The 21173-nt window shown below is 37.1% G+C and overlaps 3 protein-coding genes across 3 annotated transcripts in view; all 3 read left to right on the forward strand.

Moving 5' to 3' along the window:
* Positions 1 to 8662, forward strand: part of LOC21406130 — a 70849-nt gene extending 62187 nt beyond the window's left edge. The window contains exons 53-63 of the mRNA XM_010112229.2: positions 2266 to 2443; positions 2581 to 2717; positions 3408 to 3534; positions 4219 to 4440; positions 4521 to 4880; positions 5270 to 5428; positions 5536 to 5820; positions 5904 to 6119; positions 6211 to 6263; positions 6926 to 7034; positions 8053 to 8662. Coding sequence (XP_010110531.2) covers positions 2266 to 2443; positions 2581 to 2717; positions 3408 to 3534; positions 4219 to 4440; positions 4521 to 4880; positions 5270 to 5428; positions 5536 to 5820; positions 5904 to 6119; positions 6211 to 6263; positions 6926 to 7034; positions 8053 to 8400 — 2194 coding nt within the window. The 3' untranslated portion in view covers positions 8401 to 8662. The remainder of the gene's footprint in view (positions 1 to 2265; positions 2444 to 2580; positions 2718 to 3407; positions 3535 to 4218; positions 4441 to 4520; positions 4881 to 5269; positions 5429 to 5535; positions 5821 to 5903; positions 6120 to 6210; positions 6264 to 6925; positions 7035 to 8052) is intronic.
* Positions 8663 to 10019: 1357 nt separating this feature from the next.
* Positions 10020 to 13642, forward strand: LOC21406135 (poly(U)-specific endoribonuclease-B). Its single transcript, XM_024174890.1, has 8 exons — positions 10020 to 10201; positions 10281 to 10364; positions 10475 to 10543; positions 11261 to 11353; positions 11448 to 11516; positions 11830 to 12438; positions 12829 to 12900; positions 13094 to 13642. Exons 1-8 carry the CDS (start codon positions 10088 to 10090, stop codon positions 13325 to 13327), a joined length of 1344 nt encoding a protein of 447 aa, XP_024030658.1. The 5' UTR covers positions 10020 to 10087; the 3' UTR covers positions 13328 to 13642.
* A 4026-nt stretch (positions 13643 to 17668) lies between these two features.
* LOC21406136 (beta-amylase 3, chloroplastic) lies at positions 17669 to 21033 on the forward strand. The gene is made up of 4 exons (XM_010112235.2): positions 17669 to 18239; positions 18677 to 18887; positions 19684 to 19794; positions 19912 to 21033. Exons 1-4 carry the CDS (start codon positions 17713 to 17715, stop codon positions 20695 to 20697), a joined length of 1635 nt encoding a protein of 544 aa, XP_010110537.1. The 5' UTR covers positions 17669 to 17712; the 3' UTR covers positions 20698 to 21033.
* Positions 21034 to 21173: the final 140 nt, after the last annotated feature.

Below are 21173 nucleotides of genomic sequence, written 5' to 3' on the forward strand. Positions count from 1 at the left end.
TCCAGCAATAGTTACCAAAGTTCCATTTTTATTTTTTGGTTACCAGGACATGGGGTGTAGGATGAAAAATGGTTTGAGGAGTTTGTCATATGGTCGGTTGCACCTGAGTCTACTAGCCAGATTCCATTATAGTCGCTCTTTGAATCACTTAGAGGATGGGTCATAGAATACTTACCTGATTGGGCCATGGAGCACGACCCCACCGGTTTATCCATTGTTGTTAGGAAACTGCGGAGGTTTTCAATCTCTTCTCGATTGAATCCACTCAATTTTTGAGTTGCAGCAGTTGCATCTTTTTCCTATGCATGAACAACATTGGCTTGATAGTTCCGAGGCTGAAATTTCATTTGGGAATTATTTCTGGGTGGTTTTCCATGCAGCTTCCAACAAATGTCCTTAGTGTGTCCCGTTTTCTTGCAGTAGTTGCAGAACGAACCATCTCTATTGTTTGTTGATTTGTTGAATGACCTGTTCTCTGTCCGGTTGGTGTTCTGTTGTGAGTTTTGAGGGGCAGTAGCAGCAACAGTAGGAACCGAGACAGCTGCAGTAGGAACTGAGACAATTAAGGCTGAGCTCTCACTTGGTGGAGTTTCAAGCATGATGCCTCTCCTTCCTTCTTCACCTCGGATAGTAGAGAAGACTTCACTCAGGGTTGGCAGAGAATCCTTGCCAAGTATTTGCACACGAACTTGGTCATATTCAACATTCAAGCCAGCCAAGAACTCGTAAACCCCTTCTCCTTCAACAAATTTTAGCATCATTGCAGCATCTTCGCTGCACTTCATCTTAAAGTTTTGGTAGTAATCGAGTTCAATCCACAAATTTTGCATCTTGTTATAATAAGTAGTGACCGAGAGATTACCTTACTTGGTTGAGTGAATTTGTGTCTTAATTTCATAGACTAAGGCTGCATCACGAACCTTTGAATAGGTCTGCTTCACAGTATCCCAGATGTCTTTTGATGTGGGCAGGAACATAAGGTTGCCACTAATCTCGGGCTGCATCGAGTTCCAAAGTCATGTCATGATTGACGAGTCATCTACATCCCAAGCCTCAAACTTTGGATCATCCTCCTTCGGTATAGGGCCTGTCAAGCGACTCAATTTGCCTTTTCCTTTAAGGAAGGTTCTAACTAGTTGGGACCACACTAGATATTTTCGGCCGCTGAGTTTAAAGGAGAGTTGCAGGTTTTGGTATTCACCTATTTGTGGCTGGGAAATTTGGGTTGAATCAGGGTTTAGGTCGACATTTGTGGTATTGTTACCGGTTTCAGAGATTTCTTACATTTTTCTGGGTGATTAAAGGCTAAAGAAGAAATGACAGTGAACAGTTTTTTTTTCTCTCAGCAGAAAATCGTGTAAGGCTCTGATACCATGAACAAAAACGTTCTTACTGTATGTCTTATTCATTGAGGAAAAGCTTACAGCTATTTATAGAGTATAGAGTATTTTAGTATACAACCTATAACAGGAAATTCTTAATTACAAAAGAATCAAGGAATTACTTTCTGAAATTGACAGCTAACTATCCTATCACTTACAGCTTGCATTGACTCAATAAATCAGGAAACCATCCCTAAGAATCCTACCATTGACTAGACAAATCAGGGAATGATTTCCCTGAGAATCAGAGGACAAATCAGGGAATGATTTCCCTGATAATTTGAGTCAACGAATCTTGACAGATTCGTCAACAATATGTTTCTTTGGATGTGCTTTAAAGTTAAATATGAAATCAAGGATGACATTTTTGTCAAAAGTTGCTTACCCTGTTGGAACATACCACTGGCCAACAACTTAGCCTTTAGGAGAACTCATAATTTAGCATGATTTAAACTTATTCTCACATTTCTTTCTCAAATTATTTGTTAAAATATAGAACTATTGTTAGCCTACCTCCTAAGAGCTTAAGCTTTTGGGATCGATTGGTAAACTAACATGGTATTAGAGCGGGGGATCCTGAGTTGAAACTCCTATAATTGCACTCTTTATTCTCATTTAAATTGTCATCACGTGTTGGGTCTTTAATATATTCCGGGCTTGCTATCAAATATTCACGTGTTGGGCTTTCCAATTAATTTACCTACACGATTGCCCATTGTCCAGCCCACATGTGAGGGGGAGTGTTAAAATATAAAACTATTGTTAGCCCACCTCCTAATAGCTTAAGCTTTTAGGATGCATTGGTAAACTAACATTATTATTATTATTATTATTATATAATGCTTTAATAAAAACAAGTTGTGGATGTTTTCATTTGTTACAGATTCAAGCTCATATTGGGCCACTTGCAGCTGGACAACCAGCTTCCTCTAACTTTGATGCCCGTGCTGTTGGCACCTGAAGCCACCTCTAGCATGCACCAACAAGTGTTCAAAACGACCATCACAATGCGTAATGAGAATATTGATGGGATCCAGGTCTTCCCGTATGTGTATATAAGGGTAATGCTATGTAAACACTGTATTTTTACAATTTTAATGGAAAGTGAAACCCTTTTTTTTTTTTTTTTGGTCCAAATTCTTACATGATAATTTGCATGCAAACGACAAAGGATTTAAAAGCTATGTTGACATCATAGGTAACGGAAACTACTTGGAGGCTCAATATTCATGAACCAATAATTTGGGCTTTTGTGGACTTCTACAATAATCTCCATTTAGACCGTCTCCCCAAAAGTTCTAGCGTCAAAGACGTTGATCCAGAAATACGTATCAGGTAAGTATTTTGCCCCTTTCTTCGTCAATTGTTTGTCATCTTAGAAAAGACTTGTGGAGTTATAATTTTTGTTTGCAGATTAATCCGTATAGATGCACAAGGTGTCGCTAGGTTTATGCAATAATATTCTAGCATTTAAATCTATGGGCCTATGGCATCAAATTTTTGTTGTCTTTATTCTTTTCTCCCTGATGGTTGCTTTCGTCTGCTTCCTTGTAAAATACCAAAAGATTTGTTTTATACACTGATCATCTAAAACTTGCTCGTTATAAACCATCCAATACTTGCTCTGTGCTTTCTGAACATCTGTAGAAAAAGAGTGCCTGAATCAGAGTGAAAAATGCCCTGTCTGCAAATTTCATTTCTTTCTTTTTGAAGGGTATTAGTTTCATTATAGATCTCTCTCTCTCTCTCTCTCTCTCTCTCTCTCTCTTTTCGTGTGACAGTATGATTATGTAGGCATATTTAATACGCCATCAGGTTCTAGTTAAATCATTCCTTACTCCTTGATGTTGATTGCATCAAGCTTATGGTGCTGAGGTTAGAATCTGCTGAAGACTATGCAATCAGTTACATGCACAAATAGGGGGAAAATACACGTTTCAGCCTGGAAGTACTGTGCCAACTTGTGATTTTACTTTTTAGTAAAATAATTGTCGATTGATGATAGTATGTTACCTTTTCTTTCAGCTTAATAGATGTTTCGGAAGTAAGGATGAAGTTGTCACTGGAGACAGAACCATCCCAGAGACCTCATGGAGTTCTAGGAGTGTGGAGCCCTATACTATCAGCTGTTGGAAATGCATTCAAGATCCAGGTCAGTCTCAATATTATATTATAATAGCTTTGTCATTGGATGATATCTTTGTACAAACCCAAGTTGTGCTCCCTATCTACAGTTGAAATTTTGAGAATACACCATTTTGACAGGTTGAACACACCAAAATGTTTCTCATTTATAATTCAAAATCTAATTGTCCTACAACGTGATGAAGATACATAGCATAAGACTTGCATCTCCAATTGAACTAGGACGAGAAGTCTAGAACTCCTTTGAAAGCTTTTAGGTAGACACACATACATAGGAGTCTGTCTAAACTAAACCCACGTTCCACAGTTAGGCCCATACTACTAATGCGCATATTATTGGAACATCCTTGATCAAGTAAACTTTCAAAAGCCTAATAAAAACTGTTAACATTACAAAGCAAAACCAAGGATGCTAGTGATTTGGACAAAAAGTCATCTTGGGGATTGTAATACTCATGAATTCAACCAAGGATTATTGCATCATTTAGTAGTACAATTGCAACAGTTTCTGTTACCAATAGACATGTAGAACAGAATTTAGGATATATTGCTGATGCATCAAAGACCCTGCATTCCTTATTACTATACTGATATAAATATATGTTGCAAAACGAGTCGGCTCCCTTGTGTTTCAAGTGCAATATTGATTTAAACTTACTGCCATAAGTGACATTCCACTCCCTTAATTCAGGTGCATCTGAGAAGGGTGATGCATAAAGACAGATTTATGCGGAGAAGTTCTATTGCTTCTGCTATTGGTAACCGTGTTTGGAGGGATTTGATCCATAATCCTTTACATTTGATATTCTCAGTAGATGTACTTGGTATGACAAGTTCAACATTAGCTTCTCTTAGTAAAGGGTTTGCAGAGCTTTCAACTGATGGACAATTTTTGCAGCTACGTTCAAAGCAGGTTAGTTCTCTTAATCTCTACTACAGTATCATTAATGGATATATTTTTGAAATCTGAATCTAACTTTAAGATGAAATTAGGTGTGGTCAAGGAGAATTACTGGAGTGGGTGACGGAATTATTCAAGGAACGGAAGCTCTTGCACAAGGTGTTGCTTTTGGGGTCACTGGAGTAGTAAAAAAGCCCATGGAGAGTGCCAGACAGAATGGTTTGATAGGTTTTGCTCATGGACTTGGGCAAGCTTTTTTGGGAGTTATTGCACAACCAATGAGTGGAGCTTTAGATTTCTTCTCATTGACTGTTGATGGGATTGGTGCGAGTTGTTCTAAATGCTTGGAGGTTTTGAGTAGCAAAACCACGTTTGAAAGAGTCAGAAACCCCAGGGCTATTCATGCGGATGGTATACTGAGAGAATATTGTGAGAGAGAAGCTCTTGGCCAGGTACTTTTATGCCATACATATGAACATTGTGTGGGCAATGCTGGATCTTAGCGTAAAGAAATCATTAGGGGGAAAAAAGTGGGAGGAGGGAGAGAAAATGGAATGTGCTTTGCTAAGTAGCCTTTTGGAAAATTTGAATTTAACTTCAGTAAAGTACAGTTAGTTTCCTGGGGACAGGTGGGGGAGTTTCTTTTTTTCTTTCCTTTTCTTTTCTTTTTTTTTTTTGTTCGAGGATAAATGAGAGCTTGGTGGGATTAAAAGACTTATTTCCATGGTATTTTATTATGAGCCTGCTCTGATAATGCTGCAAGATATACTTTGATTCTTGGAGTGCGTTCATTCTCTTCCTTTCTCATGTTTTTTTTTTCGTTTGCCTGCTGTGTTCCTAGATGGTACTTTACCTAGCAGAAGCAAGTCGACGCTTTAGCTGTACGGATATATTCAAAGAGCCCTCAAAATTTGCGTTGTCTGATTATTATGAAGATCATTTCGTTGTGCCACACCAAAAGATTGCTCTGGTGACCAATAAACGTGTCATGCTGCTTCAGGTTTGTGAAGGAGTCTCAACCATAGATTTTTACCAATTTTTTCTCGTTGGAAATTCACTCTTCACTCTCTTGACTCACTCGTCACTCGCTTGACTTTTGCTTCTTAGTGCCAAGCTCTAGACAAGATGGATAAGAAACCTTGCAAAATCATGTGGGATGTGCCTTGGGAAGATCTTTTGGCTTTGGAGTTGACGAAAGCAGGTGGCAATCAGCCATCACACTTGATCCTCCATCTTAAAAATTTTAGGAGATCGGAAAATTTTGTCCGAATCATAAAGTGCAATCTTGGTGAAGAATCTGAAAGAAGTGAGCCCCAAGCTGTTAGGATCTGTTCAGTTGTCCGTAAGATGTGGAAAGCATACCAGTCTGACATGAAAAACCTAACTTTGAAGGTAAACTTTGTCTACGTGCTAGTTTCTTTCATATATTAATCTCTTCCTTCAAAAATAATTATGGCGCAATTCTCCTTTATTAGGTTCCGTCAAGCCAGAGATATGTGCATTTTGCTTGGAATGAAGCTGATGGGAGAGAACTGCGGAGATCAAATAAATCTATTGTTAGATCGAGAGAACTCTCATCACCCAGTGCTGCATCTGATGAGAGAAGATTTGTTCAACACAGTATTAACTTCACAAAGATTTGGAGCAGTGAACAAGAGTCAAAAGGTCGATGCACGTTGTGTAAAAAAAAGGTGCTTCAGATGCTTTAAACAAGTTCTTTTTGCATTATACTGGGAAATTCACATTATGCTGTGGTAATAATTGAAAATTATCTTACTTTAGGATTTGGAAGATGGTGGAATGTGTAGCATTTGGAGACCAATTTGTCCAGACGGGTAATTGCAAAGTTTTAATTTCTTTTTATCTTTTAAGGATGTACTGCACTTCCATCTTTTCTCATAAGTGGCTATATTATTGTGAGTGCCTTGCACTTATCTAACGATTTTTCAAGTTTAGACTTTTTTCATGAGCTGCATGACCACAAACTTTAGGATCAGGTTTTCTCTATCTGAAAATGCTAGTGACTCTTTATATTTTAATCAAACTGTCATATAACTTGAATGATATTATCCTCTTTTAGTATTAACCTTTACCATTGTTAATGAAATTATCCATTTGCTTGGTGCATTAACATTGTTAAGTTCGAAAAGCTCCCAATGACCTTTTGCTTATTGAACGAAAATGGAAACTGGAGTTAGCTCGTGGTTTTACTAATCCGTCATATCCTACGAAAAAGAGAATAAAAATAATGAAGAAATTATTGATTGCACTTTTTTTTCCCTGCTTTTACTATCTATTTGAGTATCCCACTTCTATACAAATATGGAATTCATAACGTAAATTGGTCACAGTGTTGCTCTCTCTTTGTTTACACAAGTAAAAGAATCTTTGCACAGCTTAAAAAAGAATTTTACAATTTTGAACTTTTGTTTTATTCCAAGATGCTGCTATGAGCACTTGTCGTTTTAATACTCAAATGTGGTTTGTTTACTTTCAGATTTGTATCAATAGGGGATATTGCTCGTGTTGGCAGCCATCCTCCAAATGTTGCTGCTGTTTATCGCAATGTTGACAGATTATTTGCACTTCCAATAGGTTATGACCTGGTAAGAAAAATCTCATTATTTATGTTAAAAGTATAAAATTATTGTTGACCCACCTCCTAATAGCTTAAGCTTTTGGGATGGATTGGTAACTAACATGGTATCAGAGCGGGAGGTCTTGAGTTCAAACCCCCGTAATTACACTCTTTATCCCTATTTAAATTGTCATCATATGTTGGGTCTTTAATATATCTCAGGCTTAAATATTCATGTGTTGGGCTTTCCAATTAATTTACCCACACAATTGCCCATTGTCCAGCCCACACGCGAGGGAGAGTGTTAAAGTATAAAATTATTGTTGGCCTACCTCCTAATAGCTTAAGCTTTTGGGATGGATTGGTAAACTAACCATTTAGAGATACAAGAATTACTGTCATATTAGTTATTATACTTGAGAAGTTATTATCCTTGGCTGCTTCTCGATTGTACTCCTGAAATCCAAAGGAACTTCATACTGCACTTCTGACACGTTAATAAAAACGGTTATTGTATAGTTTCTAATCGGCATCAAAATTCAGGAAAAGTTCACACACACACACCACTTCTCTCTCTTTTGGTTCCTTCTTATATTCTCTTGACCATTGTTTCTGACATTACCTTTACATTGTAATAACTTTCAATTAACATCCTTAGGACTACATTAGCAAAAACAATAGCTTTAGGACTCTGTTGCAACTATTTCTTACCCAAAAAAGATAAATAAAAAATAAAAAGTCCTGCTTGTTAGATACCATTTGTTCACACATCGTTACATGGTCCACACGTTGAGTTGATTTTGCGCTTGCTATAAAATTTGTCTAAGATGGCAGAGAGGGCATATCCATCGTTCATCTGCCCATCAAACAGACTACATGTCTGTCCGGGGATATGATGATGTTAATTAGTGAATATGATCGGATATTGAGCACATTACTAAAATGGCAGTGGCCTTCAAATTTTCTAGTGTGATTCTTTCTTCTTTTTCTCTCTCTTTTTTTTTTTTTTTGGTTACAAATTGGATACTAAAAATTACGATGAGCAGGTGTGGCGGAACTGCTTGGATGACTACGTGACCCCAGTATCGATATGGCATCCTCGGGCTCCAGAGGGATATGTATCTCCCGGTTGCATAGCTGTGGCAAGTTTTGAAGAGCCCGAACACGATGCGGTCTACTGTGTGGCTGAATCACTCGCAGAGGACACTGAATTTGAAGAGCAAAAGGTTTGGTCTGCTCCGGATTCTTACCCATGGGCATGCCATATCTATCAAATCAAAAGCGATGCTCTCCACTTCGTTGCTCTCAGGAAAAGCAAGGAAGATTCCGGCTGGAAGCCTGCACGGGTTCATGACGACCCACAGCCTCTGTTGGAATCATTGAAAGCTCAATGAACTACATAGCGGTGTCTAGATGACTCCATTTCTTCTCCTCTTTCTTCTTTTTGTGCTATTAGGCCCCTTTCATTTTGATTGATGATGAAAGATCTTTGCTGAACGCGTTTTGGTTGATACTTTCTTTAATCTGTAGAGTGTCTATAGTAGCTTTCTGTTGTCATAATCGTTGTCGGTATGGTTTGGAGTAGAAAATTTTTGGACCTCACTATGGCTTATGATTTATGAACCATATATAGAAAATCTGCAGTTCTTTTGAAAATACTCTTTACATTTGATACACAGGAATTGTATAGACAATATTTTGAGTAGAGAAAAAGTTGGAAGTTGTTTTGGCTGCAAACGTTTTAGTATTTCTGTATTCCTGTTTTTTTATTTCCTTAAATGAAACGAACAATAAAAGGACTACAATTAGATAAGAATGCACAGTTTTCTACCCTGAACGAAAACATGTTATGTAGAGGCGAAAGTAACTTTTTTGCTTCCAAGTTCTTTGGCTCTCGATTTCTTGGGTTTGGAAAAAAAAAAAATAACAATAATAATATAGAAAGAAAGAAGAAAAAGTTATGCCTATGTATTAAGTTTGCTCACCTGTAGTCTTGTTGGAAGAGATACTGGGTTGTTAAAGAACTACAATGTTGCAATTCTTGAAATTTGTCATGATAAGCTAAAAATTCGGCTTATTAATAAATAAACAACCAAATATCAAACTAAATATGCCAAGTATAATGTTATACTCGAGAATTTTTTTTTTTAATTTCAATATTAACGTTGAAAATATTTTGGTATTGTATTAAAAATGCACTTACACTAAAAAATTAATAATAATAATGCTGGAACATTAACTCTGACCTAGTATTATTATACAGCGCTCTGTGGAGCTTAACTTTTAAAGACATATAGCCCACAAAGAGATGGGTCCCATCACTTTGTTTTTGTGAGTCGTGGCTTCACGAAGTTTATCACCGATTTAATTTTAATTTTTGTGTATTAACTGATATGATAAATAAATTATTATTTTTATATTAATAAATATTTAAAATATTATCACGTTAATTAATAATAAGTGATATATTTATGAAAATATTTACGCACACTATTCTTTTAAAGTGGAATGAACAGAAGCGATTCTCAAATTCTAACTATTCTTTAAAAGAAAAGATTTTCTCCAGTGTTTTTTACTTTTTTAAAAACACATTATTTACTTTTTTAACTATTAAATTTATATTAAAATTTATCTAAGTTATATATTTTTTTAATTTTATATAATTTAAACTAGATTAAACGGTTAAAAAACCAAAAAAATCCTGGTGTTCTTAAAAAAACACGGAGAAACTCAAAAAGAAAAAATCAAAATCAAAATAAACATATTGTGAAGTGGAGATTCGTAGAATCATGCCAACTAGGATAAAAAGAGTCAAAACACGTACGGACAAACGGCACTACAGTGTCTGTGAACACGTGTCAATACATGACTCGCCCAATTTGTCGGCATGCCCGCCACTTCTTCCATCCATCATTTTATTCAACCACATTCATTGCCGCCTTCCCCGCCACTTCCTCCATCCATCATTTTATTCAACCACATTCATCTTCATTCAATAATTGCGATCTTCCCATTATCCAAAAAAAAAAAACCAACTCCACTCCTCTCTCTTCTCTCTCTCTCTCTCTCTAGAACCAGAGAATGGACGGTCTGATCAAGGGCTTGATCGACGTGGCGCTCGGTCAGGGCGACGACCAGCGCGATGAGTCGGGGCCACAGTCTCGTGATGAACGGTCCAGATCCACTTGGGCCGAGGTTGGTTGGCTTGATCTGTGATCTTTGTTTCAACTTCTCTGATTTTACGGTTTTGATCGTGCTTTGATCGATTGCGCAGGTGGTGTCGAGTGAGCAGGATAATGACGAGCAGAGCAGTGATCGACGCTCTCATGTATACGGCCGGAACCAGTGGAGTGGCGAGGTCTGGATTGGATTGGATTGGATTGAATTGATTTGATTTGATTAATATCCAGTAAAGAATGAGATTTCATCGGAATTGAAGCGATTCTGTCATTGTTATTTGGTATGCAGGAGCAGAGTCATTACGGGCGCGATGAGTGGCAGAATGTCGATTCAAGACCTTCACGGCGAAATGAAAGGGTTAGTTCGTTTTTCTTCGTTTGGTAATTGTGTTCTTGTGCTCATTTTTTCTTTTTCCCGTGTAATTAGATTGGTCATTACGAGGTTTTTCGCTAGTTTTCAGTTGGAGTAATTGGATATGTCGTTATGAGGTTTTAAGTTAATCAGTGTAGACAAATTTCATAAATTTAGGATCTCATTTGTAATGATGTATATCTGCTGGGTATATCCGTTACTCCAAAGAAAAGAAGCCTCTATCAAAAGTTTTAGGTAGGAAAGATACAGAAAATAGCCAAAGGAAAACATATGCCTTAGAAGCCTTTTCCATGTCACTTTTTTGACATTGGAATTTCACCCAGCATATTGATTCCAATCTGTCTTCTCTTGGGAATAAATTCAACAGTAGTTGATCAGAAAAAAAAAAAAAATCAAAATTAGTTACTAGAACTCTTGTGACAATAGAATGCCCATTATGATCATAATACGCATGATCAGATCAGACAGGCTGCCATGAGAAGAGTTCCATTGTTATGCCAATTATTTGACCTTGGAGTGTTATCCAATTATTTTGACATCAGTCATGAGGAACTCTCATTAGCCTAAGTCATGAGGAACTCTCAATGGTTTCAGAGTCACAAAAAGATAGATTGGTATGATTGGCTTGACGAGAATTCTAAGTTTTCTCGTCTCACTTTTTTATGATTTTTTTTTTTTTTTTCATTTGGGTATTAAATCCAGATTCCACATGAGGAGTACGAAAAGGGTGGAGATATTTATGGGCAAAGTCGTTATGAGCAAAGCCGTTATGAGCAAAGCCATTGGAGTAGAAAGGTTTATTTTTCATTAGTGGCTTATGAACATTAATCTAGGGGAATCTAATATGAATTGTGTACTCATTTTTTTGTTCTCTCCACTATTCATATAGGAGGATGATGAAAACAGCACTGATGGTTGGGAGACTGTTGGCAAAAAGCACCCAAGGCGACCACACAAGGTTTGTTCTTCCTCTATGTATATTTTTATCCAGACATGTGATTTGGTGATGGGATGGTCTCTACCTTAATCATTCTGATTGGATTTTTTTTTTGAAACTGTATTTCGTTTTAGCAGACAATGAATCAAAATAACATTTACTTAGCTGCACGTGTTGGTTTAGTAGATAACTGGGCACATAAAAACTATCCTGCTTCCACAACTTTTGCATATGACTGTCCTGTTGAATGAGCAACAAAGTGAAATGCAGATTGTATGTAGTTAAAAGTGTGTACCTTATATATGAGCATGCACTACTAATCACAAATCAAAAGGTTCAGAAGGATAACTGGAATGGATACAAACGGCCACCCAGTGAGCAACAATACTCCGATGAGGTTGAAATTGGTTCCCGTGTTGAACCTACAGAAGAAGAGCTTGCTGACCTCTCACAAGCATGCAACAAACTATGGGAACTTGATACAAACCGTCTGGTAGCTGGCAAGGACTATGAAATTGACTGTGGTGAAGGAAAAAAGGTCTTCCAGAAGGAAGATATGGCGGGAGGGAGCTTATTTAACTGGCTGAATGAAGACGTATTCAGGAAGCCTACATTTTCTCGTTTCTGTTCTCTTCTAGATAATTACAATCCAAATGAAGGATGCAAAGAAGTTGTCACGTCTGAAGAGAGACAAGAGCAAGCTGCATTCATTGAAGAAATCAGCAGAACTGCACCCATTAAATATCTTCACAAGTACCTTTCATCAAAAGGCATTGTATCTGAAAACCTTCAAGATTTTAAGAGAACGATGACAAGTCTTTGGTTTGACCTCTATGGCCGAGGTGGTACCTCCGGTTCGTCTTCTGCTTTCGAACATGTTTTTGTTGGAGAAGTCAAGCAACGTAATGAACAAGAGATCTGTGGTTTCCATAATTGGCTTCAGGTATATTTTTCTACTTCCTATATTATGCATGCAGTCTTCTGAAGCATGAATCCTGCTCCTTGTCCCCCGCACTCAAAGCAATAGACACAAATACAAAGAGCCCCAAAAATAGAATGCTAGTGGGGTCAAATCCTGTTATATCATTACTCTGTTAAAAGCTGCATTGAAACTTCACCTATCAGTTCATTTGTTGTTCTACAGAGTATACTGTGTTGTCTAGCCATGCAGTTTAGAACCTTTTTTTAAAAACTGCACAAAGAGCAAGATGCCATTTCTTTCCTTTTCTTTTCTTTGGGAGGCAATTGGATATCATCTCTTTTTTTCATATTTTTTAATTTATATTATTATTTGAGTGAAGAATTTATGTCTTCTTGTTACTTTTCCTCCCAGTTTTACCTTGAAGAAGCAAAAGGAAGGGTCGACTATCAAGGTTATATTTTCCCTCGACGATGTGGGCAAGCTGTAAGTGACTTTGAATTTTCCTTCGCCTTATGCATTTTGCATTACATTATAAGCACATTATGTATGCACTATGCATGTATGTGTTTCTAGCAAGAAGGGTATTTTTGTTTCCTGTTATCTTATTTCTTTTATCTTTTTGAGCTTGAGAATGATTCTTTGCAGCCTTCCTAAAGTTTTCTTCACTAATCTGCAGCCAGACTCTGAAACCCAGTTGCTCACTATCCAGTTTGAGTGGAATGGTCTTCTGAAATCCGTGTCCAGCACTTTGGTTGGAGTCAGCCCAGAATTTGAAATTGCATTGTACACCCTGTGTTTCTATGTTGGTGGAGAGGACAACCATGTTCAGTTGGGTCCATACTCGGTAAATATCAAATGCTATCACCTCGGGGACAAAATCGGGTCAGCATTTCCTGTATCGGAGTGTTGAGTTCAGGTAATCCAGATTTGTTCTATGATAACTGAGTTGACGTATCGAGGATATAAAATTGCACTGTAAATGTAGAAACCCTGAAATATACATTTGGCAGCGACAATTTTATTTATCAAATCACAATGTGTTTTAAGATTTAAATGATTTAATCCTATGTAACTGCAGAAACTTATCCTGATATGTAACAGTATTTGTGTGTCGTATTTCTTTGTTATGCTTTGACTGTAGAAACAATTGACTAGGAGTCTTCCTTGCTCGTCTGTATTCTTATCCCCTTATCCCACAAAATATTCATTGTAGGCTTGTAGCTTATTCTTATCATTCTTCCCAAGGAAAGCCTGGAATCCCATTAGGATATACCCATATGCCATTTTTGGCTGCAGGTCACTAGTGTCGTTTGTAGGATATTATGCACGTGGGAATTAGCCTTTCTCGTGCCTTTACTTGTATCAATTAAAATGCCTTAGTTTTAGGGACGATTTTAAATAACAGATAGTTCTCTTTTATGTAAGCAAATATTCTGCAGTTTTAGACGCTATCTTATTTTTTAAAACTAGAGTGTACAAGTGGGAAATAGACGTGAAAGTGATAGGTGCATAAGCTTTTGTTAACAGTTCGTGTTTCATCAAAATATCAAGTGCTGGCCGATAAGCAAACGACTATAATTTTGTGAAAATATCTTACTTTGGAAGATATTTTCTCTCCCCTTTTTTTCTTTAATTTGGGTAAACAATTTTGAAGATATTTACAAGAGAAGAGATTGGCACGTATGTAGGGGATGGCAATGGGGTGGTCTTCTCGCCACCCGCCCAGCGAACAAAAAACCCTCACGTTTCCCATCCCCTTAACGCGTATAAGCTGGCAGGTTACAGGAAGGGGAGTACTCGCGGTGCTCCACATGACAATGACAATGAGGCAATAGTGCTAACACTAACACTGCTCATGAAATAAGAGGATAATTTCCAAGACTTCTTTAACAAATTGACTTAATACACAAGGAAAACAACGAACTTTTAATAGAAGCTCAAGCAAAAGCTTTCGCCACAGTCAGATAAATTTATATCTTTGAAATGATATAAATAATGAAACAAAAATTTCTCGGACACCAAAATAGGTGTTCTTCCTTTTTCTTTTTTCTTCTCCGGCTGAATCCCAGAATCCAACAGTATATGTTTCTTATTTGTAAGGAGGGAGGAATAACCACATCTAAATTATTAAATAAATGAATAACCAATTACGCTGAGTAGATTTGTCTGCGGGCTTGAAAAGAACAAGTCGCAGCAATGGAGAACCACAAGCAAATTAGAAGAGGGAAAATACTTGTAAACTAGTGGGGGGACCTCAGCATTTCACAGCCAGAAAGTAACACCTTTTTTTGTGTTGCGACTTGCAAGTGCAAAACCAGAAAGCAAATGGGGCCGACATCCCCCTCCTTCCATTTGTCCACATGCCACTTCCCAAAACTCCTCCCAATATTTGCTACAATATTGATGATGATTTCAAATTTTTCTTCAGGAATATTCTCAAGCACAGAGATAGAAATAGAGACCTATATCTATCAAAGAAAGTTGATCCCACCTCGATCACATTTGAATTCAAATACTGTATCTTCACATGTGAGAGTGAGACTAGGGCTCCGTTCATTTCACCAATTCGAGTTTAAAATTTAAGTTTTACTACAGTAAAAAGTTCTCAGAAACAGTCACATCTAACTTTTTCATTACAGTTAAAAACTCTCACATAAAGTCACATCTTAACTCGAATCAATGAACTAAACGGGCCCTAGATTAGCCAATATGCAAGTTCCCACTTTTTTTCCCTTTTTTGGCATGAATGGTCCCTACTATGATCTTATTAAATTATACACTTAAAATGCCATCATTTTCTAAGTTCAAAAAGAAAACCATAAGAGAGCCTAATAAAAGTTACTTGGAGCACTTTTTCTTCTTTATCACTTCCTATTGCAAGTTTTATTTGATTTTTTAGTCGATTTTAAGAAAATCCCATATCATTGCCATTTCTATGCATATCCCTTTTTCACTTTATTTTTCCTTCCTTTGCTTGTATATGCATGTTTGTTGCTTCTTGTGAGGAGTCTTCTCATAGATTAAGAGTGAACGAAATAAAGAGAGTTTGGAGTAGATAAGGTCAGATAAGCACCGCAAAAAAGTTATAATGGGTAGGGCTAAAAATAAAACACGGCACAGCTAAGTTCAACGAGTCTCTCCTGAATAAATCCCAAAGCATCAACATCAACCAGCCAGAGATTCGGAATTATCTTTTTCTACACCAAGGACCCCGCCACTTTGATTAACACTATTTCAAGAGTTTGAACAACTAATATTTTCTCCTCAGAAATGCACTTTGCCGTGCTTATTACTGCCAACTCATAGAAAAATTAATGATACTACACCTTTTCATCCACACTAAGTATAAATATTAAGAAAAAACATGCAGAGATAGAGGTGGTCCAAAGTGTTTGGAAATAATAGTCTCAACAAAAATGCTTTCATGCTTAAAATTTCTGATATAGGCATCCTTCCTTTGAATGACACAATAAAAGGATTGCAAATATAGTAGATCCATTTTTTTTGGGGGGGATGTCTCATGCGACTTAATTTCAACCGTTGGATGACGAAAAGAAACAATCCGAGCCTTTTAAATTTTTTGGTTGAAAGCTGACAAATTTTTTTTTTTTTTTTAATTCAAGCCGAATGTAAGAAAACGATCTTCTAAAGTATAATAAGATATGCATGTGCAGGGTGAAGTACACCTGCTATGCCTGCCCAGAATCACCTAAGACCTAGAACTAGAATTTCATAGTGACGAAAGTGAAAACCTGCACAATATTTCAGTCAATCACCTTGCGTGTATTTGTGGCAGGTGTATTTTTGTATGTGTATTTAGGTAGGATATTGGGATCTTAAACTGACAAACAATTCAGATGTGACACTCGCAACTGTCCTTGGTGTAAACATATTTGAAACATAAAATCAGGATCACAAGATGAACTATGCACAACTTTCTGGAGTAGTAAAATAAGAGATGCTTTGTTTATAGCTTAGTAAATTATATAATCCAACGGCCATTGAGAAGGTGATATACGACACAAGAACCGACATTTCACAGCTGTGACACCAGTTCTTCTGCTTCGAACGACAAAACAAAGGGAATACCTAGAGAACGAACAATGTGCAAAATCACTATGGCATACAATGCAAGTGTATTTTGTTCAAGTCATCTAGAAAGTGAAATGCGAGAAAATTGAAGACAAAGACTTGAGTTACAACCACATGATTTCCCAACTGAGAGGAGCCTCCAGTCCTCCTTATCCGAAAACAACCGAGACCAAGAAATTTAAAAAAAAAATTCTGGGATTTTTATGATCCACATAAATACAATGAACAAGAAAGAAAATAATCCAAATAAAACCAAGCTTATTTTGGTGGGGTTTGGTATATGGTGGAAAAACAAAACCACCCATTAGTTATCACACCAAGACTGATAAATATATACAGGTAGACTTGGAAAGGAATTGTAGTTACAACTTACAGTTAAGTAAATTTTCTTTCCTCATTTTCAATTGATCTTCCAATTTGATGATGTCGTTTTCTAGTTCAAATCTTTTAAAAATTTTCACCTTTGGACGTTGTAGAACTTATGTCAGACTGCAGCCTCATGCATAAATATTATTTCAGTAAGTTTTTATGCAGTCATCCAAAAAGAAAAAGAAAATCTAAATTTAAGAACTCAACTTTTATGCATTAAAAAAACAAACTTAAACCTTTTGATCAGGACAGGTACAGTTAACAAGAAAGCATATTCAAAATATCCGAAGGGTATGCATCAGCTCAAGATATTTATTATTTTTCTGATTAAAGTATGGCATTCTTCAAGTTCAAGTGTTACAAAAGACACCAAATAGGCTGAAGGTACAACTGAATCGTGAAAAGTCTACTAAATTGATTAAGATGTTATATTCTTACCACGAACTCTGTTAAGATTCTTCATTTTATTTTTTCAACCAAGAATAAGTAATGAACACCGTTAAAATAATATGTTTGTTTGTGTGTATACACATATATAAATATAGTTTCAAAAATTACAAAGGAAAGTAAAATATGAGTTGGCAGATTATGATAAGAAGTAAGAAGAAAGAATGGTAAAGGTCTAACCGCGTAGTGATAATACAATGAAAAGGTAAGCTGACCAATTTTGATCTTTTGCACTTTTTCTCTTTTAAACCAGGGCCCACCATTCTTGTCTTTTTCAAAAACCTGAAGTTGAGCTTCTGTCTATAAATAAACACATTACACCTTCATCCATTTCCCACTTTTATCTCCTCTCTTTTTCCCTCCAGACTCAGAACGCAGAGAAAAAAAATGGCTTTAACATTACGTTCGTCAAATTATTTCCTCAATCTCAAGGACACCAAGGGCCTGAAAACTCCTGATGACTTATCTGGCACAGTTTGCTTTGCGCAAATCAAGCCTTCATGTCGTCTCCGAGCAACAAAGAGTTCAATGAAAGAGGCACAGATCTCCCATGAGAAGAACTTCACTCCTGAAGGAGTGAGGAGAGAGAAACTCCATGTACTTTCTAGTTCTCACTCTCCAAAGAATGACTCAAGAGTGCCTGTTTTTGTGATGCTGCCACTTGACACACTGACTCTTGGAGGCAACTTGAACAAGCCAAGAGCCATGAATGCTAGCTTGATGGCCTTGAAAGCCGCAGGAGTGGAAGGGGTCATGGTTGATGCTTGGTGGGGTTTGGTGGAGAAAGATGGACCTCTCAAGTACAACTGGGAAGGCTACGCCGAGCTCGTTCAGATGGTTGAAAAGCATGGCTTGAAGCTCCAATTTGTCATGTCCTTTCATCAGTGTGGAGGCAACGTTGGAGACTCCTGCAGGTAGTCTCAAAAAAGTTTGCAAAATTTGCTATCTCAACACGTTTGTATAGTCAATTTGATTAGACTCGAAATTTAATTAGTTAAAAGGACAAAACTATTTATCATCACTAGTGATTGAAGACTAATAAAGACATATTGTTAGTCCTAATCATACAACCGTGTGATTAGATTAGAAAAGTGTTTAGCACCAATAGTCATGTTCAACTACTTTTCTATTTTCAGTGGCAAAATAGAGTTGTTTTGACTAACAAAATTTTGCAATATTTACCCTTTCCGCAGTCAATGTCCTTAAACATGAAAATTGATTAGAAGGGTACATTGGTACTGTGTTATTATCTTGTTATATATATGATTTGAAGAAACATATGGAGTTGCTTTCGAAACAATTTTATTAGCAAATGAGACAACTGGTGATAAATATTGTATTTGATTTTCAGCATTCCTCTACCTCCATGGGTGCTTGAAGAAATCAGCAAGAATCCTGATCTTGTGTACACAGACAGATTGGGAAGGCGAAACCCGGAATACATTTCCTTGGGTTGTGATTCATTGCCTGTTCTTAGAGGAAGAACTCCTATTCAGGTCTACACTGATTACATGAGGAGCTTCCGTGAGAGATTCAGAGATTTCTTGGGTGATGTTATTGTGGTAAGTTTTTTATTTATCCATTAACTCCTGTTCGAAACTAAAATGCACCCCTTGATTAGTAATGACTTTTTGGTCTAAGGATTCACCTAAGAGTAGGAAAACAAAAAACAATTGTGAGAACTTGGGGGTTGGGAGGACCACTTTGACAAAATGGAATTTGAATTGGTGTAAAAGTCAAATAAAGAAAAAAGAAAATCTTTTCCGAGTGCCGTGCGTGTAAAGATTCGGAAGTCGTTTTCATCTTTTAAAATAGAAAACGTAGAAAGAAGAGGAACTTTGAAAATTTGATGTTAGATGTGTTACCTAAAACTCAAGGCAGTACTTATTGGAAATTTGGGGGACCCAAAATGTAAGACTTTTTTCCTTTTTGCTTTCCAAGTAGGAATCATGAATCCGATAGAGGACTTTAAAGAGCAGAGAATTTTTCTACGTGTTTTTTCTTCGTTCCTTTTTTTTTCTTTTCTTTTTCTTTTTACTGTAAAGATCAGATTTTTTTCGTGGAGAGGAACACTTTCAGGACACAATAAAATATGCTAGTGCTAGGAGACAAAAGGAAGAAATATAAAAGGGCATTCCAAAGTGAGAAATTTGCCAAATCTTTTATTAGTTTGGAGAATCTCTCGAGCTTGTCTCCGGCAATTGGATATCAGAACATGACAATATAAACCAGCTTATAATGTTTTATTTAGTAGTGAACTCCTCTAACTATCTTGTGTTTAGTCCATTTCCTAATCCTGCAAGCAAAAACTTGTCTCTCTTAAAGCTTCAAAAACTGAAACTTCCACTTCTTCTGCAGGAAGTTCAAGTAGGAATGGGCCCTTGTGGGGAGCTCAGATATCCAGCTTACCCCGAAAGCAACGGAACTTGGAAGTTTCCCGGGATTGGAGAATTCCAATGCTATGACAAGGTAATTGTTACAACCCTATGACTTTTTTCCTTACTTGGAAATTCACCAGTTTGCACAATTCCAGAACCAAATGGTCTTTTGCATACCATTCTCAAACATGCTGTCTGTGTCCTGCAGTATATGAGAGCTTCCTTGGAAGCATCAGCTGAAGCGATCGGAAAGAGGGACTGGGGACAAAGTGGACCGCATGATGCTGGTCAGTACAGACAGTTCCCTGAAGAGACTGGGTTTTTCCGGAATGATGGAACTTGGAAGACAGAGTACGGACAGTTCTTCCTTGAATGGTACTCCACTAAGCTATCGGCGCATGGTGATAGAATTCTGGCAGCTGCAAAAGGAGTTTTCCATGGAACCAGAGCAAAACTATCTGGGAAAATTGCTGGGATCCACTGGCATTACAGAACAAGATCTCATGCAGCTGAACTAACTGCAGGATACTACAACACAAGAAATAGGAATGGTTACAGTGCACTGGCACAGATTTTCGCCAAACATGATGTTATTTTCAACTTCACCTGCATGGAAATGAAAGATGGCGAACAGCCTCAACATTGCTCACCGGAGGGGTTAGTGCAGCAAGTAAAGATGACAACTAGATCAGCTAGAATTGAGCTTGCGGGAGAGAATGCATTGGAAAGGTATGATGCAAGTGCCTATGGACGAGTTTTAGCGACAAGTCGGTCAGACTCAGGTAATGGGTTGTGTGCATTTACATATCTAAGGATGAACAAGAGGCTGTTTGAAGGGGACAACTGGAGAAACTTGGTGGAGTTTGTGAAGAGCATGTCAGAAGGTGGTCGGAACAGAAGACTTTCAGAGTGTGACTCTACTGGGACTGACCTATATGTTGGATTCATCAAAGAGAAGAATGTGAAGCAAACAAAGGAGGCCGCTCTTGTGTAGAAAGTGTACAAGTAAACGTTCATCTATAAATGAGCATAGTCAGTGTATAATATGATAAGCGGAGAAAAAATGTAAGAAACATAGAGGGCAAAAATACTGATGTATCATACACCACAATTTGGCATAATATGCTAAAAGCTAGGGACAGTTAAAAGAAAGGAATTAGAACTTTGTATCTATAATTCTATATCTCCATTACGTGAATGGACAACTTCTATTCATTCAGAATTCCAAGAGATTATCTCAGGGAATCATTTCAGGATTCATAGAAGTGTTGCCAGTCAAATGCCATCTGAAAATTGTCCATAATAAAAGGCACTACTAGTTGTTCATAATCTATCATGTCTCTCTCGACTCTCAAGATGTTCTTTTATGATATTTGTGTGTTGATCATTAAAATATACATCTCAGATACATTCCAACTGTCTAATGATCAACATGCATGCACCGCTGTCTTTGTAACATTTATTGCCAAA

The sequence above is a fragment of the Morus notabilis genome, unplaced genomic scaffold (assembly GCF_000414095.1).
Source record: "Morus notabilis unplaced genomic scaffold, ASM41409v2 Scaffold135, whole genome shotgun sequence".
Lineage (NCBI taxonomy): Eukaryota > Viridiplantae > Streptophyta > Magnoliopsida > Rosales > Moraceae > Morus > Morus notabilis.

Excerpts from the sequence above, each read along its gene's own strand:
- LOC21406135 (XM_024174890.1), top strand. The coding sequence starts at position 10,088 with ATGGACGGTCTGATCAAGGGCTTGATCGACGTGGCGCTCGGTCAGGGC. Across the intron at positions 11,517-11,829 it reads ACCCAAGGCGACCACACAAG|GTTCAGAAGGATAACTGGAA; the intron begins GTTTGTTCTTCC and ends ACAAATCAAAAG. Across the intron at positions 12,901-13,093 it reads CTCGACGATGTGGGCAAGCT|CCAGACTCTGAAACCCAGTT; the intron begins GTAAGTGACTTT and ends ACTAATCTGCAG.
- LOC21406136 (XM_010112235.2), top strand. The coding sequence starts at position 17,713 with ATGGCTTTAACATTACGTTCGTCAAATTATTTCCTCAATCTCAAGGAC. Across the intron at positions 18,240-18,676 it reads AACGTTGGAGACTCCTGCAG|CATTCCTCTACCTCCATGGG; the intron begins GTAGTCTCAAAA and ends TTTGATTTTCAG. Across the intron at positions 18,888-19,683 it reads TCTTGGGTGATGTTATTGTG|GAAGTTCAAGTAGGAATGGG; the intron begins GTAAGTTTTTTA and ends CTTCTTCTGCAG.